Below are 17,942 nucleotides of genomic sequence, written 5' to 3' on the forward strand. Positions count from 1 at the left end.
TTGGACACCAGTTACAAACTTGGAGGTGATTGCTGTGAAGGTCCAAATGTTTGTGCTCAGGTGGAGTTCAGTACAACTCACAAACATCTGGGTACTTGTCCATGCTTGTGCAGCCTTGTTCAGGATGAGGCCCATGGGCATGGGTGGCTTCCCACGGGGTCATGGCCCTGTGTGGGGACAAAGGAGAGGGACAAAGTGGATGTGGCACAGGCTGGCACCCCTTCTGAGCTCTCAGCCTGCCCTACAAAGGGCCTTTGAAGAAAGAGCTGAGGTGGAATGTGTACTGCTCTCTGCACCCTGCCCTGTGGATACACTCAGAGATGTCCTGTGTTTTGTTTTTGAACAGGAAAAGCCAACAACAATGTACAGTGGGATGAGGACTTCGTAGAATACATGCCAGCCAACCCAGTCAGGATCGCATTTGTCTTGGTTGTTCATGGCAGAGCTTCCCGGCAGCTCCAGCGCATGTTTAAGGCTATTTACCATAAAGACCATTTTTATTACATTCATGTTGACAAGGTAATATATCACTGGTTATAAATTGCCTGTCTCACCATCTGTCAGTCTACCCATCCTTGTCATCCTCTTCATCTTCCCTTTACCTCTGCTGCATAAAGTGCACGTCACTTTTTGTCTCTCCATCTGTTACATGTTTGGAGCCTCTTTTTTTTTTTTCTTAAATTTTCTTTCTTGTTATCTTCTTTATGTAACAGCTTTCATTTCCCCTTCTATGTCAATGAGTATCTCCCCTTGTCTGTCTGTTGTACATTCAGTTAGCAGTAACTGATAAGTTGATGCAGAGTGAGGTGGTGGCCTGCTTGATGGAGAGCTGACCTGAGGTGCCTTGGGCGAGTGACACGCTGTAAAAGGGAGGTGGTAGCAGTCACCTCCTTTACAAAAGCCCTTTGGGATCTGTGATGACAAATGGTGAATAAAGCTAATCACACTGGTTAGTGATGACTGTAGTTGTAATAAAAAATATTAACCAGGGTTCTCTGTACATTCAGCAAAAGAAGATTGTGTGCCATAGTTAGTGAGGGCAAAGCAATGGCAGCACTCAGTGAGTCAAGATGTAGGGTAGGCCTTTAGTGGATTCAGGGAGAGACAGTTTTGGACAGAATAACTTGAATGTATTACTCTTTTCTCCTGCAAAGCGATCCAATTACCTGCACCGGCAAGTGCTGCAGTTTGCCAGCCAGTACCCAAATGTGAGAGTCACCTCCTGGAGAATGGCCACTATCTGGGGAGGAGCAAGTCTTCTGACCACCTACCTGCAGACCATGAAGGACTTAATGGAGATGAGTGACTGGCCCTGGGATTTCTTCATTAACCTCAGTGCTGCCGACTACCCAATCAGGTACAATGAGTACTTTAAGAATGTACATGTTTTGTTCCTAAAGGAAGTATGGAGATAAGCAATGACGTGTCTGTGCTGTGCTGCAAGAAGCAGAGGAGCAGTTTCTTTTGTTTTACAGCAGAAAACTCCTGTTGGTGAGCTGGTGTCTGACAGCCACACTTTAGCCAAGGATTCAGTCACCTGCTGTACCCTGTGTGTCTTCCATTTGCCTGGGGGGCACTTCCACTGAGAGGCTGCTCCAGTTAGTCATTATTTCCAGCAAAAGGGATACCTGCAGGAGAGCTTGGGGAAAGTAGCCAGAAGTGCTGGAGCTCAGCAAATGAAACCCAGGCATAGAGAGATTCCTCCCTCCCAGGGCTCTGATTAACAGTGTGATTTGATGTCTCAGCAAGTGTTGAAGGTATGAATAGAATCAGGTACTCCTCTCCCTTTTTTTAGTACTTTTTCTGTGGAGGATAATTGTTGTAGAAGTGATAAATAAGTTGCTAGGAGTCAGTTATATCTTCAGCACCAACCACTGCCTGAGTATCTTTATTCAGATGGCATCAGGCTAAGAATTTCACACACCATCGCATGATAAGGCTTGTGATTTTGAGTGAAATTATATTCTTTCTGGATTTACATCACCCAGGCCTCAGAGCTGCATTCAGTAAGTTTGCTACATTGTGCAAAAGTTGTCTATAAAAAAAGCCCCACCCAAACAAACAAACAAAACCCCACCACTACAACAACAAAAAAGACGCCCAAAAATCCCCAAGTGTCCTGAAACTGTTTTTAGGTTTAGGTTGTAAGAATTATTAAGAAGAAGGAAACACAAAAGTCTCCTTGTGGCTTCTGTTTCCCTCTATGCTGAAATGAGTTAATGAAAGGGGAAGTGAATTTCTTGAGCGATTTCCTGATGAGTGATGATACAACATGTTTTTAATACTTTTGGAAGAGAAATCTGCCTCCACTGGTCAGGCTTCCCCAGGATCTCTCTCAAAGCTTGAATCCCTTCCTGAAGACGCTCCTTGGACGGAAATTGCCACTGAAGTGAACAATGACAAAACCCCTGAGCCCATGCCTTAGGAAGGATTTTGTGAGGACTGACAAAACCACAAAAGGCTCTGTTGCTGGTGCCCATTTCCAAGCACTCTCAGTGAAATGCAGCACATTTTGGGGACAGATTCGAGCACAAGGGTTACCAAGACTGCCTTGATATTAGAAGATGGGGATTTGAATTAAGAAAGTGTATTTAAACACTTTGATGTGCAACAGGAAGAGAACTAACAGTTTTGACATATCAAACTTGCTTATAAGGGAGAGTATGTAGTTTTCTGTATATCTCTTGGGAAAAGCTAGCTTGTTATTCCCTATTATTCACTTTCCTTTTGAGGAATGCTGTATTGATGCTAAAAAGTGGCGTGATGCAAGACCATAAAGGAAGAAGTCGGTGATGGCACTGTGAATCAAACAGGATAAATTGTAGGAGAGTGATTGCCGGAGGTCTGGTATGGTTGTACGCTGGTGCCAGAGGGTGTGTCCAGTTACCCAGAGGTGTTGTGTCCACCCTTATCACCATGTAATGCTGAGGCCATGACCTGGGGCAGGCTGAACTGTTCCCAGTTCCCTGTGGAACAAGTCAAACAACAGGGCCAGATGGGGTCAGTGGCTTCCAGATGTGGCCACCAGCAGCCAGCAGGGCAGGCTGCAGCTGGTTCAGTGTTGATGGAGCCTTTGCAATAATGCTGTCTTGCAGTCATTCCAGCTCTGCTGGAGAAATTCTGGGCACTTGTTTCTTCAGAGGGGGAATTCTTGAAGGTGTTCTTCCCCCTTGCAGTGGCTCTCAGACTCCGTGCTGGTCTCTCGGTGGCTGCCAGCACCCAGGCAGGGTCGGAAGTGCTCGCTTCCCTTCCTGCCACAGCACTGCTATCAGAACTGAAGGGAACGTGCTTCCCCTTCACACCATGATGCACTTCAACAAAAACAACACACTTTTTTCAGTGCTCCAACTTCAGTGACAGTGACTTACAAGTAACGTTAAGTATTTCTTTAAATATGGAATATCACAGCTATAAACTGTGGAAAAACTTATCTCATAACATATATATATATATATATATATATGAGTCCATTTCATTTTCATTGTGGAGATGCTATAAATTATGATTATTTATAATCTTTAGGGGAAAGCATTACCGCCCTGCATAATCCAGAGAGATCTAACTGTTTTTCCAGGAAATAATAAATAGGGTGTTTGAGGGGTTCTTTTTTTTCTTTCAGACCCCATGCCATGATTTGTCAGATAATGGGCTACGGGCACTTTACACTTCTCTCTGGTTAGTCATATTGCAGTGGGTTTTGCTAGGTTTCCCTGCATAAGAACATATGAATTTTGTGGATTAATAGTTTTTATCCAGAGCTGCTTCATATTAAGCTTTCACTTCCCATCTGCCATTCCATCTGTAATACTGAAACCTTTACTACTTCTCTTCTGATAATAAAAGCTAATCCAGCCTTCTAAGTCAAAAACACCATACTCAATATGTGGGGTTAATACAATATTATGGAGCCTAAATCTGTCCAGGGAGTAGTCTGGTATGTTCACAGACTACAGTAGAATTGCCAGGAGCCTTTCATCCTTCAGAAGAGATGTCCAGAAGCAGATGTTAATCATCATAAAATGTAAAGGCAGGGGAGAAAAATATTAGAACTATTCATTTTGTGAGGGAAACAATTAAAAATGTGTAAAATAAAACATATGCAAGCCAGAAAAATACAGATACCCTTATTATTCCTCCTTATGCCTGAATGTTTTGTTTGTGGAGTCTGTAGGTTCAGCACTAGCACAGAGGAGGTCCTAATCCATGTGCTTCTCCTTCCTACTGCAGTCTAATCCACTGGCAAACACTCTGGACATGAAGGTGCCTCCAACAAAAGTGCTTCCCTTTAATCATGAAGCAATATATTATTTACTGACTTAAGTGAAAAGATGTGGTGTGTTACCCAACTTTGACTTCATTCAGCTCTGTTAAACATTCTCAGCAGGAAAAGGAGGGATGAAGTGGCTAAAGACAAACCTCCACATGCAGCTCAGAGGTGGGAGGTTGTGTGACTGTCCTTCCTTTGGCTTGGGCTTGTGAATAAAAAAGGAACACATGCCTGCAAGGTTCTCAAGAAATTATCTCTCACAGTCATTGCATTCATAAAGAAATGAAAGAAAACAGCACCTTCCTTTTCCTTAACTTTTTTAATTTTAGTGGTATTTTTTCACAATTTAAAGTCTTTTCTTTTGAGATCCTCTTTCAAAACCTTGTGGGAAAGCTATTGATGTCTTGAGCCTCTTATTTTACATGGTTATCTAGTTGCATTATTTATTGGCTCCGACAAACAGCATAAAGTAGTCAACCTTATGTTCAGGGACTGAAATTTCACTCCCAACAAGGTGAACTATGGTAGAGCATCTCTTCATGCTGAATGTTTAATGTGCATTGCAGAAGTCCTTGGATAATGTGGCAGGTGAAGTGTTGCACCACTTAAATTAAAGAAGTTTAATGAGATCATTTAACAGTGAATGTCATGTCGGTGCTTACCTGGCCACAAAGCTTGTATAAAGAATAAACATAATGAAACATTTGAACTATTTATAATTTACAGTAAATCACTGAGCCTCAATCACCAAAGGGATCACCAAATCTAATTGCCAGCTAATGCTTGGTCTTTAATAAAGGTCAAGCAAAATTATTAGCAGAAGCTTGGGGAGTGCTTCAGAATAGTAAGAAAATAAAGTGTCTTATTGATGGAGCCAGGAATGCAGATACAGCTACATTTTCCATTATGGGCAATCAGGTATAATAAAGGAACTTACATGAAACCCAGTGAAACTACTTGTGTTTTGCTGCTTGACATTATTTTAGGATGAAGTTGTATAGCCTTACTTTCCATAAAGGCCTGTGTTGTGAAGACTCAGTTAAATGAGAGAGATTCAGTAGAAGTTTTGGTCTGGCACTTGAATGGAAGGTTTATCACGATACAAACAGCAGCTGAGGGACTAAATAGGTGATCTGACTGGGCCTGGGCCTTTAAACAATATGTACCATATGGAGATTATCTTATCAGCCAGAATAACACTCAGAAATTAAGAAAATTGAGGTAGCAAATAACTATTGACTGACCTGTGCTTGCTTCATTGTGTTGCCCTCTGTTGGTCAAGGTAACATTGGCTGATAAAAAACTGAAGTGATGACTTCTAAATGAGGTCCCTGGGCAAGACAGTATTTGCCAAGGGTGAAAAGATCAGGGTGCAGGGAAGAGGAGTTCAGGTTTTCATTCTTGTAGTAGCTGAAAATAATTACAGCCAACAGATTTCAGAAAGAACTTCAACCTTTGGGAAAAGTGCTTCAGCACTTCTTCAAGATATTTTCAGGTGCTACCTGGGAGATCATTTCCTTGTTTCTGCCGCTGTCTCAGTTTCATCCCCTGCAAAGCATGGGTGACTACCATTCAATAGAAGCTACATCAGGGATGATTTCTGTTCTGTCAAATTCACCATGACCTGCCTTGATTTCACCTGTGACCAAATGATACAATCTCTGGAGCAGGTGACAGGGAGAAAAAAAGATACTACAGTTTGCATGGAGTGGGTACACCAGCTACTGGGAGCTACTCAGCTGCTCTTCAAAACATCTCAGCTTTTGCAATGTACAGGCTGGAAATGCAATATTGGAAATACCAGAAAATCTCCTCTTAGAACTGAAACAAAGCACTTTCACACACAGCACTCTAGCTTTGGGAAAAATGTCTGAGACCCAGTCGTGCCCTCTTGATGGCTGTGAACTTAGAAATCCCAAAGCTAGCAGAGCTGATGAGAGCTGTGTGATGGCAAATAAGGCAAAGCCATTGGCTCAAAAGGCAGTTCCACTTTGTCTCACTTCTCATCAATTTGGCTTGACTTAATTTAACAATTCTATGTCTCACTGAGATTCAGACTTCAGAGCTGTCCTCTAGAGATATATCCTTCCTGGAGCTACATAAATTGATGCTGGACATGAAAGGCTGGATAAAGGAAAGCCTGACTTTCCAGAGCTGAATTTGACCTTAGACCCCTTATGAAGTGTTGCACTGCTGATCTGAAAAGCAGGCCTTGCCACTAGAATAATGTACCAGGCACTAGGAAGTGTTAATGTGCCCTTTGGAATGTTATCCTGGGCTGCAGCACTGCTCAATCGGCTCCCTACACCCAGAGGGGAGTGCAGCACAGGTAGCTTTGGCACTACATCTGTTAACATGCCAGCACCTAAGGTTTCTATCTCAGGATTGTCACCGACATTGTATGTGGTTTTGTTTGCTCAGAATATCTTGATCTGGCAAGCCAGGTGTCAATCCACTCTTAATGCTTCACAGGGAATCTTTTTTCCTGTCCAAAAGGAACTTTATCAGTGTTTTTCTTGAATCTGCATTCTCTGAGAATTTCAGATTTGCTTCTTTCTTTAATCCCTCCAATAACCTTTTCTCCTCTTCCTTCCTCACTTTGCCAGCACATTTGCTTGAGATTTGTATATATTTTGAAAGTTATCTTTTTGATTTACTATTCCACTTCTCTGTTTTACTGTTAAGCTATCAATGGCTGGCAAAGCAGTGGTTTTGTGCGTGGTCACAAATGGGTGGGGTAAAATGTGGAAATTATTGTGGCTTAAAATTTTTATTTACCTCTGATGTTAACATAATGTTTTCTTCAAGCTGGCAAATGTTATTGATGGGAGGCCCACCCTTTCTCTGTGCAGCCACAGCAGCTGAGGTTATTCCTTCTGCCCTCCCCTCCTGGATTTAAGGATATAAAGCAGCTTTTGCTTTGGGGAACTGACATCTGCAGCTGGTAGTAACTCCTCTGGATATTCAGTAGCTCTGAGATGTGCTCCATAGCCTCAGACTGGCAACAGAAATAAATGCACCCCAGACTGGAATTGGCTATCCAGGTATCTTTACTGTGCATGCAGATTAAAGATGCATCAATAAGGCACAGTTTTAGAATAGAATTTTTACTCAAAGTGCTCTTGTACTTGGCAACATCTTACCCTGTTGATTACAGTGCTGAACATGGAGCCCTTTATCTCTTCCCATGAGTGCTGAAGCATCTGAGCCAGTGTCTGGGCCCCTGGGGTGTTTGCCCGGCAGATGAGAGCCCCAGATGCCACACTTGCAGTTTGATGGGCACTGCAGCTTCTGAGCCCACGCTGGGCTGCCTGGCCCCTTCTCTTCTGGCCTGGCTCTGCTCACAGCGAGGTCCTGAAGCAAAGAGCCAAAGGGTTTTCATCTGTTTGCCATTTGCTTTCTGGCTGTACTTATTTTTTACTTATGACTGAGAAAGAAGTCTGTCTCCTAAAAAAGAGTTAAATATGAGTCTGCCCTGGATCCATTCACCATTCAGCCTGATCTATAAACAATAACAGCACAAATGTGATAATGTGCACCATCATTTCTTAGGCTATAGTTCCATCTTTTGTCATCAGGATGCTACAGTAATGCCTGGAACAGTGTTTTTGTGAGGGCAGCCGGTGTGTTGGGGCAGAAAAAGGCAATGAGCAGCATGAGGGATCTGGTCAGCTCTGTATTTCTCCTTCACAGCTCCAGGGATATTTACAAAACCTGTTTTTCACTTACAACTTGTCTTTGTGGACAAATGGTGTGGGGTGACCAAGCCAAGAAAAGAGCCCTTTGTGCAGAATGGCTTTTGTACTTTGAAGCTGTGGTCAGGGAAGTTCCCCACTACCTGCCCCATACTGGCAAAGCCCTTCCCATGGTATTGAGCTGCTCACTGCATTCCTGGGCAAGAAGCTCCAGTGGAGTTTGAGCTGTAGTGGGATGTGGATCCTCAGGGCAATCTCAGCTGTGACTTTCTCTCTTGTATACTCACCCACAGCTTTGCTCCAAGTGACATTTACTTTGGATTAAGTCTGAGGTGGGTAACAGAAGCTACAGAGAAACAGGTCCTTGTGGTGTTTACCTGGGGTTTGTGAGCAGAAACTTTAATGTCTCTTCAACTCAGTTGAGTTTTGTTGGTTTTTTTTAGAAAGTTCAGTGAAATAATTATCAAGTTCCAAAAGCTAAAAGTACTTGAAAGAGGGAAACATTCCTATTACAGCATTGCATTTCGAATGTGCTCTCCCTTCGTGGTCCCGCTGAATTCTCTCAGGAAATTAAAAATCTGCTGAAATTGCCATTAAGACACTCTTTTGTTTAGATTTCAGGATGCCACTTACAATAAAACAGCTGCAAAATAATATCTGGTGGCAGTTCAAAGTGAAGATAACACAATATGTGCTGTTATACCTTTCCCAAGTCACTCTTAAATAGTTGTGAACCAAAAGGCCATTAAAGGGTGAGCCAAAATGTTGTTCTGATTCAGTCTTTCAGTGGTGATGTAGAAATAGGAAGGAGAGGGAGAGGTGAATAAATTATTTCCCTTGGAAATAGGGCTAGAAGCATAAGAGTTGAATGGTATTTGAGGTATTTGATGTAGAAGATTTTTCAGCTCACATCTCTGTAGACCAAATGCAGGATCTGTGAGCCTGTGCAGTGCTGCAGAGCTTGGGTGGCTCACAGGAGAGTAGGGCACCTCTGTTGTGGTGTTCATCTTCAGGGTTGTGCTGCAGAATGTATCTTTTTCTAAAGCTTCTTTTTATTTTTCTTTATAGTCTTGACTAGTGCTTGCTGGTCAAAACTTTCTATCTACAGATACTGTGGAAGCTTCAGCCTGGCAGTACAGAAATCCCAGAGCTACATTTTGCTGTGCAATCCCAGGTGGAATTAGGGACTAGCTGGCTTTCACAGTTGCACCTTATTACAGTGGAATACTTCTTTTCTGCTCAACCTGCACAGAGCATTTGTGTGATACCTCTGAATCTGTGTATAAATAGCAGAGCTGAGTGCCACTGACTGTTTGTGATGGCCCATCTGTAGCTCCAGGCTGATGGGAGGGGTGAGGCCCTCCGTGGTTCATTGTGGCACATTCCACTCTGCTGCATGCAGTTTAATTATATCCATCATTCAGCATTACTTGATGAACCAGCTGTAGGCACAAGCATCCCTAAGCTTTCATCAGGATAATTGCACTCCTTGCCACATTAGGAACTGGTTTGGGGCCAAGTGTTTTCCAAATGCAGAGTTGATCTTGGTTCAAAAGTTTGCTGCCCCGAAGTCACTTCTAGCAGGTAATCTTGCAACAATGCTTTCTTGGGACAGCTGAAGACTAAAAGGTCTATAAATCCAAATTGTTTATTTGTGTCACCTTATGGCTTTAATTGGGACAGCCTCAGATGTTTTGGCAGTGTTTCAGATCATTGTATTCGTATGATGGGATGCACTGTGCCAGTCAGGTGCGAGGTAGCTTCCAGGTGATTTCCATGGCAAGGGCTTGCAGGGAGCATGGCTGTGCTTGCTCTGTGAGGGTCAGTGTCATTGCTAAACCTCTGTACAGCTGGTCTGTAGGCACTGAAGCTGTTCCCATGGGGCTCAGGTCATGTTGCAGGTGGCAGCTGCAGAACTACAACTGAAGAATAAAACACCCTGATCTTTCTTCTCTGTGGGAAACTGGTACATGTGGTGTGTCACAAGATACCAGTGCTGGGTATCATCACAAAGTGCCTGGAGATCATTTGTGAACCACTGCAGTCCAGGAGGAGAGAGGCAGCCAGGAAATGGCTCCATGTCACAGCCTGTCCACTTGGCAGTGCCAGGAGATCACTGGTGCCAGACTGCCTCACTTCAGTTTACATGCCTTTCTGGAGTCTTTTCTTGAGTTGAAGTGAACCCCTGGTTCTCTTCTGGGAATAAGACCATATTGGTTGCAGCTCATTGAGCACAGCAGTGAGCAGGGACATCAGCCTCCCACCCTACCAGTTGTTTTCTCAGCAGTCCCATTTACATCACTTAGTGGATCTGTACCTGATGCAAACATCCTCTCTGCCACGTTTGTACCTCATATCCCAGCTCTGCATTCTTCACTGACTTACTCCAAAACAGCCCCAACCAAGAGTAGGGCAAGTCATCAGCTGGCACAAATTCTCAAAATAAGATCATTGCTCAACCCAAATAAAGGTAACAAAATGTGACCTTTTGTTGTTAAAACCAATTAAGTTTCCTTCCATCAACTCTCAGTTCATTATCCCTTTCACCCCCCAGGCCCTGTTCTTCCATCTTTTCAGGCTTGGTGCAGAATTAATGTTAAATCCCATTAGCCTGACCCCGTTTTCCCTGTTTTGCCTTCTGGTCCTTTGAATTGATTCACTCCGACAGGTTGATTCAGCAGCTCGGGGATCAAAGGGAGTGGCAGGCCCAGGAGGAACTTCAGGAAGGGCCTGGTTTGTAATAATTCACTTTATTTTTAAAGTAGTTTGTGAAAGTGCCTCAGCAGTGGGGTCTCACTGGGCAGGTGAAGAGCCCTGGGCTGCATCCCTGGCACAGAGAGCACCACAGGGACCTTGTGCTGCTGGAGTGCCACCACTCTTCCCTTGGCATAAATCCAGTGAGGAGATTGATGCTGCTCACTGGATGAGTGTGTATTTTCTGGTGTTTTCCTTAGAAAGATGAGATGGGGAAACAAAGTCTCTTTACCCAGGTGCATCTTTCCCACTGCATCAGAAGAGCCACCTGCTCTCCGGGCAATGTCACACAAAGCCGGCCAGTTTTTGTCCAGGATTACACAAATTAAACAGTGCAGATGCAGAAGTGCTAAGTTTTACAAGGTATAAGCTTTACAAGGTATTGCATTTACAAGGTATTGTGCCCTTTTAGAAGGGGCTTTCCTGCTCCATTTCCTAGCAGGAGGAGGGTGGTCTCAGCTCCCTGCCGGTTCCAAGTTTAAGGTGAGCACGTTGTGTTTAATTACTGGCTGTGGCAGCAGGGACACACTGTGTCTGAGCTCTGGGGAGAACGCTGGATGGACCATTTGGAGCGTGGCTGGAGTTCCTTCCCCTGCTGGGAACCAGGGGGTGCCTGCAGAGAGGGGCTGTGGCAGAGTGGCTTCAGCAGGGACAGAGCAGGGAGGCTCTTTTCAGAGTCCTGCATGAACTGTCCTTGGTGTCTGCAGGCGTGTGCTGGCTTTGAGAGTGTCCTGGGCAGGCTAGAATGGAACGGCTCTGGCTGTCTGGTGTGACAGATGGGTCAGGCTGGGGTGTTGGGTCACTGTCAGCACAGTCAGAGGGAGCAAGTTATGGTTCAGAAACTGAGAAATCACCAAAATTTAACATTAAAGCTGGGGAAGTGGCACCCTAAGAACTGCATCCAGAAAAGCAAAGATTTCTCATGAGTCTTAAGCTGCAAGGCTGTTGCAGCTGGTGGAGGAACACACAGCTCACAATGAAGGACCTTAAATCCAAGTTGGATCTGCTGAATAGATCCATCCCTGGCATGGAATTGGCCTGGGGGGACACCTGGGGACACCAGTGGGTCTCTGCTGTGGCAGGACAGCAGGACTGCACCCCCAGACTGACAGACCCCACCAGGCAGAGCTCTGCTATGAGAAGCAGGGTGAAGGAGCTTTCTTTCTTCCCACTTTCTTGGAAGAAACTGAACATTTTTAATTATAATTTCCCAACAACTATCAAACTATTTTTCAACAATTAGCAAATCATTTTTCGTATTGACTTGTACAAATAAAATTTTAAAGGCAAATACATTTACAAATAAAAGTTCAGATGCACATAGGAATGTGTGAATTGGATGAAGTGAATGGTTGCTTTAAATCTGTGCTCACATTTAATTTTAATTTCTCTTTTTGCACAAAATTCTTGATAATTTAATTTTAGAGACAGTGAAAAAAACTGCTGAATATAAACCATGCAATGTAAAATATACACGTTATAAACAAACAAAAAGCTCCTATTCAGCCCAATATCTAGATTTTTTTCTTTTTATACAGAGTCTCACTAATTTGAGTAATGAACTTGATCATTTCTGAAGCTCACTCCACTTGCTTATTTAATCAGTGATTATTGTTTTCATCAAAATGGGATGTATCGTGTAGGCAGATGAGGTTCTACATGAATATGTAGCAGCAGACAAACACTGGAAGAACACAAAGCAATGAGCATCACTCTGTACTAAATAAAATCCCAGGGCTTTTATAAAGCTAAAATTATATCATGTTTAGTTTTAATAATTAAATATCCTTGGGTATTAGCAGCTGGTTAGTCAAGTATTTCAGTACTCTCTTTTTTCAGATACTTTTCAGCAGATATTAAGCAGACTCAGATGTTTTTGTGAGATAGGATAATCCTGTCTGTCTTAACTCTTTGTAGTGCTGCATCCTCACAAGTGATATTCTGGCATTCCCAGGACCATGACCTATCCAGAGTTTGTGGCACTTAAATGTGGGAGTTCTCTGCACTGATCCCTGCATTGAGGCACTGATTAGAAATGGAATGGTTTGTTATTACAGTAACAGCTAAAGGCAACTTTGTGAAAAGCAAATTATCTTGGCAAATACTTTTCAGCAGCTTCAGAAGTCATGTAGTAATGCTCTGACACAATGGATGGGCCTTATGGAAAGAAATGGTTGCTTGGGAATTTTTCCTTTGGGGAATTACCTACCGTGAGACAAGGCAAGGAAAGACAGAGCACCTCTCAGAGTGAAAGGAGGACACTGCTGATTTTCATCTGTTAACACATGGAGCAACACATCTCGACACTCTCTATACTGGGAAACACCACAAAACCTTTGTTATGATTTCCCATAGCCTATTCCAGGAGCACAGAGCTGGGTTTATGCTCTGGCTTACACAAGCATAAACTGAGCGCACTGCACTGATTCTGGAGCATTACAGATTTGAAAACAGAATAAAGTCCTTTGCATAGTGCTTTATCAGTAGGAAAGGGGATAGAAAAAAGTACTTTTTTCATTGATTAAAGGACTTGCAAGGGGGAACTTGTCTTGCAATTGAAGGTACTAAATATATTTTAAGGAACAAAATGTGGATAATTTGTGTACTGCTTTCTTCAAAGATGCATTTTGGGCGGAAAGTGCATTTACCAATGTTTCTGTCACTCCATAGGTTTTTTCTAGTGAAAGAAAGCCCTTATTGTCATGAAAGTTTTAAAACAGAAATATGCTGAAAGAGAGATTGTTTGGTTTTTTTTCTTACAGGATTAAAACTAAGTAAATAACCTCATTAAATTTAGACGTTCTGGGCATGAATCCTCTTTAGCCACGTGTCTCAATGTAAATAGCAGTGTGGCTTGAGGCTGTGTGGGTAACCTCCTCCTCGGCTGCTTCCTGCTTGCTGTCTATCAAAATGATCATATATGTCAACATTCCACTTATTGATGGAAATCAGAAATGTGATAGACCTTTGACGGTGGGATATCAAAACAGATTTTCTGTGCCAAATTGTCAGCAGATAGCGTGTGTCCATTGGCTCCACGCTCTGCATTCACTCAGCCCTTACACTCTCAACAGAAAAAGGTTAAAAACATTCACATTTGGACTTGCTGATGCCATCCACCAAACTGATGCATTTTTACCACAAAAATCACAATTCTTTCCATTTATCCTGAGCACAGCTATCTTGGAAATTTGCTGACTGAAGTGTCAATGGCAGCTATTAGTGGAAGGTGAGTTAAAGTGACTAAGGGGAACATTGGCCTCATTGTGCTTTGTGTGAACCCAGTTGCCTGCATGTGACAAATTTCCCAGAAGTTCTTCCCAGTGTGGGCAGGCTCACCTTTCCCTGCCTGTGCTGCTGCTTCACCTCCATTGTATCATTAATGTGGGAACAGTAATTCAGCTTGAACCAGAGCGGTGACTGTTGTTGGCTTGTCTCCTGCACGGAGGGGAAATATGGACAGGGACAATCCCTGATGCTGCTGCTCAGGGGAGAGCTGAGCTGGTGCTGCCAGGGATCCTGGCCTGTGCCCCTCCCCAGACCCTGCATGGACCAGAGTGAGATATCTTCCACTCCAATGGGGGATGTTGCATCCTGTCTGCAGAAGAGACCCCAAACACACCTGTGGCTCATCCTTTACCTGCCTGTGAACCCCAGCAGGGGTGACAGTGTCTAAACATTGATCCTACCAGGGAACAACAATTAAAACAGAAAATTGTATGTTAGGCCATTTTTTTTTTCAATTTGTAGATTTGTGTTGGTGAGATCAAAAGCCAAAAAAAGTCTGGAAGCAAATGATGAATGTGCCAGAGATAAACAGGCTGACATGAGTGCACAAACTGCCTGTACTCCAGGCAGATGTGACAGCTCTCTCTTTTAAACAGCTTTCAAAAGCCCCTGAACAGAAACTTCCGCTTGTGTACGTGACTGCACCAACGCCAAAAGGAATTCTGCTTACTCAAGGCACCTTAGTTTGGGACAGTGGCACTGAGGAATGTGCTTTAGGGATGGTCTTGGCACTGCTGGATTCGATGATCTTAAAGGTCTTTTTCAAATTAAGCCTTTCTCTGATTCTGTGTTTGGAGCTGACATAATGCTGAGTAATCATGTGATTCTATGAATGCTAAGCATTTTAGATCAGAGTGTAAGTTGAAGAGTCTAAACCCCACCTTGCTGTATTTTTTCTGAACTAATCTGCAATATTTTAATTTCCAAGTGTGAATAATGGGAATGCCAGCAAGGCTTGGTAAACAGTTTTTGCCAGCACTGATAAAAATGGGATTTTTTTTTTTTTTTAATACATGCAGTTCAACTAAACTGACATCACTTGTGAATGTGGTGGGAGAGGAATTTTTCTTTACTACAGGATATACCTTTAACAAGTTTTCTAGTCCTTATCTAAGTTAGACACATGTCTCTGCCTTTACTTAAAAATGTTTATTTGAAATAGGCATTTATAGGCCTTTCTAGCAAAGGCTATCTGTCAGGCACTCAAATTCTGGTCTAGCAAGATGAAAAAAATAAGTAATGGTGGTGATATGCTGATGACTCATAAACTTAAATAGAAAAATAGATAGAAAATTGTTTAACAAATCAGAGTGAAACATTTCCTTCCTTTCTAGCAAAATACCTCTGAGCTGCATGCATCAATACCAGGTTATTTAGGGAATAAGTCATCCTGCACGTAGCCAATTTTCTTTGATTATTTTCATGTGTACCAGCTCTTACGTAGTTGCACATTTGGAAGGTGCTTCAGAAGCTTTTGTTATTCAAGTATTTTTCAGTGCATTTGTTGTTGTTAAGCATACAAATAATCTAGACTTAGCAATTGCATACAATTAGATTTATGAAAGGAAAACTACCTTAATGTATTTCATAGTTTTACTCTAAAATATAGTCACTTCAAACTTACAGTGGCTTTAAAATTAGAGAAAAAGAGCTGCACATGATGTGGTATTATGGGGTAGTGTTTTTCTTATTTACTTTTTACTGCAGCAGCAGTATTTGTGTGTTTGAGAAAGTCCTGGAGATTTTAAATGCTGGCGTTGAAATTGTGACATAAAATAATTGGAAAATGAGTAATTTACTTTTTTCCCAGTGAATATTTAAACAAAGTCAAAAGCAACATTACAAAGTTTTAATGAGTGCATGCGGTAAGAATTTTATTGTCATAAAAGCTGTAGGGTTTATCAGCTGATATAGGGCTGGAGTTTTTCATTAGCCAAGGGCCTTTCAGGGTTTCATGGGATATAGCTGGAAAACATTCCAAACAAATGAATATTCTATTTTAAAAGAATAATGAGACATTGAGGGTTTTATAGACTCCAAAGTTTGCTAAACCAATATCTCTAATTAGATGGAGAAACTCTCTATAGAGGCTTTGCATCAACGGCAATACACACAGCAAATGTTTTAAGCATTTACATATCAAACACTGCTGGCAGCATTTTGGCAGCAGTCCAGAGCTGTAGATAGTTTTAATCACATTTGTTCATTAATCCTTGGTGGAATTCTCTTATATGGTCTCTTTAGGATTTTCATTTAAGCATGTGCTGCTGCTTCTCAGCAGTGGGCTTATTTATTTATTTTATAAATGCCATATGAAGCCTTGAATTTATAGAAAATAGGTGGAGTGGCTCAGGAAGCAGACGATGGAGTATATTCTATTTTCTCTCAGCAGATCTCTTTTTGCCCAGGCATTTATGTACTCTCACTAGGAAGAGGTTTATTCAGCATTGTGACATCTAAAAAAGACTTCCATTCTCTTTTGACTATGTGAGTTCTTTTCTTTTCCATAGGAAACAGACAATGGTTGAATGGGAAGCAGTAATTGAAAGCACAGCCAAGATGACTGTATTGCTAATAGAATGTCTTGAGCATCATAGAGCACTGGCAAGGCTGCATGGAGAGTAGCTGCAGCCCCTGTGATGAGTGATCAGTGCCTGCAGCATCCAAATTCAGCAGGCTGACACTTTGAAACACACAGGTGTGAGTTCCCAGCGCTGGTGCTGGAGCACAGCTCTGATCTCCCAAGTACTCCAGCGAGCTGAGCTGCTAAGGCAATAGTTTTCTTCCATTATCTTGTTCCTCCATTAAACCTGACTAGAAAGACAAAACAAGCCATTTAAGACAACACTGTTGTAAAAGCAGAGGTATTACCTGTCACCCGGAGCCTTCCTCGTGCAGTTGGCCTCTGAAATTGTATCTGCTGTTCTCATTTTTATGGTTTGTTTTATGAATGGCTGTTGTTATAGGAATCAGCTTTGCTGGGAAAGGCCTGCCATGCTAATCTTTGTTCTGTGATGGATAACAAAGGCTAAATGTATCCTTCCCCTTTCTTTGCATTTTTAGATGGCAAACTTGTTGGGATGTTTTTTGTTCCTTCAGCCTGGGTCAGGCTCCGCTGAGTCTCCCCTTGCAAAGTTGCCTTTGAAGAGGCAGGAGGACTTGGGAGCACCAAGAAGAGGGTCAGGCTGCCTACCTGGGGTCTAAAAGCTGAACCCTGCAAACTTTTTCCTGTATTCTCATGCTGCATTTGCATGGTTGATCATCTTGCTGTAACTGTTCCAGGAGGAGGTTTTGGAGGTTTTTGGGTTTTTTCTGTTGAATCATTTGTCTGTTGCATCCTTTTGCAAAGTCGTATGCTGTGCCCACACTCATGCCAGCTGGCCTGGTGGAGGGACCAGAACAGGGTCCCTTTCTGGAGTGGGAAGAAGCCACGAGTGCTGCTGTGCCCCAGCAGAAGCTTTCAGAGGGCACTGGGTGCCGTGCAGGTGTGTGCAGCAATTGGCAAAACCCCTTCCCTGTCTCCTGGGCTTCTCTCCTTCCTCCCCAGCCCCTCTGTGCCCGCTGCAGGACTGTCAGGCAGCTGCAGAAGCTGGGGAGCCAGGCTGAGCACAGGCACTCCCTGTGTGAGAGGGAGAGGGATAGCCCCGGGCTAGGAATAACCAGGCAAGGAATTCTCCTGAAGCTCTCCTGCCTTGGGGGCTTGGTAGTGATGGCATGCCCTAATAATCTACAATATGTATAAGAGTATCTAATGAGTATGAAATTAATAACTTCCTGAAATCAGTGAGCTTAAGTATCTGTAAGAATTTATTGTAAAGAAGGTAGCAGAATTGAGGGCATTCAGTTCTCCCACTCTGAGGCTCTTGTGTGCACATCTGCTGTTTAACTGTGTTTAGCCATATTAACCATTAATATCATGCTTAACTCTGAATAGGTGA

At 42.8% G+C, this 17,942-nt stretch overlaps 1 protein-coding gene across 4 annotated transcripts in view; it reads left to right on the forward strand.

Annotated features, from left to right (window-relative positions):
- The window catches only part of XYLT1 (xylosyltransferase 1), a 176,788-nt gene that overhangs the window by 113,665 nt on the left and 45,181 nt on the right, over nucleotides 1–17,942 (forward strand). For all 4 annotated transcript variants that reach the window (XM_088063990.1, XM_088063991.1, XM_014252704.2 and 1 more), the window contains 2 exons: nucleotides 347–519; nucleotides 1,155–1,357. In XM_088063990.1, the coding sequence (XP_087920116.1) occupies nucleotides 347–519; nucleotides 1,155–1,357 (376 nt within the window). The remainder of the gene's footprint in view (nucleotides 1–346; nucleotides 520–1,154; nucleotides 1,358–17,942) is intronic.

Source organism: Pseudopodoces humilis, chromosome 18, assembly GCF_049639895.1.
Source record: "Pseudopodoces humilis isolate 2021_Gansu_Grassland_sample_001 chromosome 18, ASM4963989v1, whole genome shotgun sequence".
In the NCBI taxonomy this organism is placed as follows: domain Eukaryota; kingdom Metazoa; phylum Chordata; class Aves; order Passeriformes; family Paridae; genus Pseudopodoces; species Pseudopodoces humilis.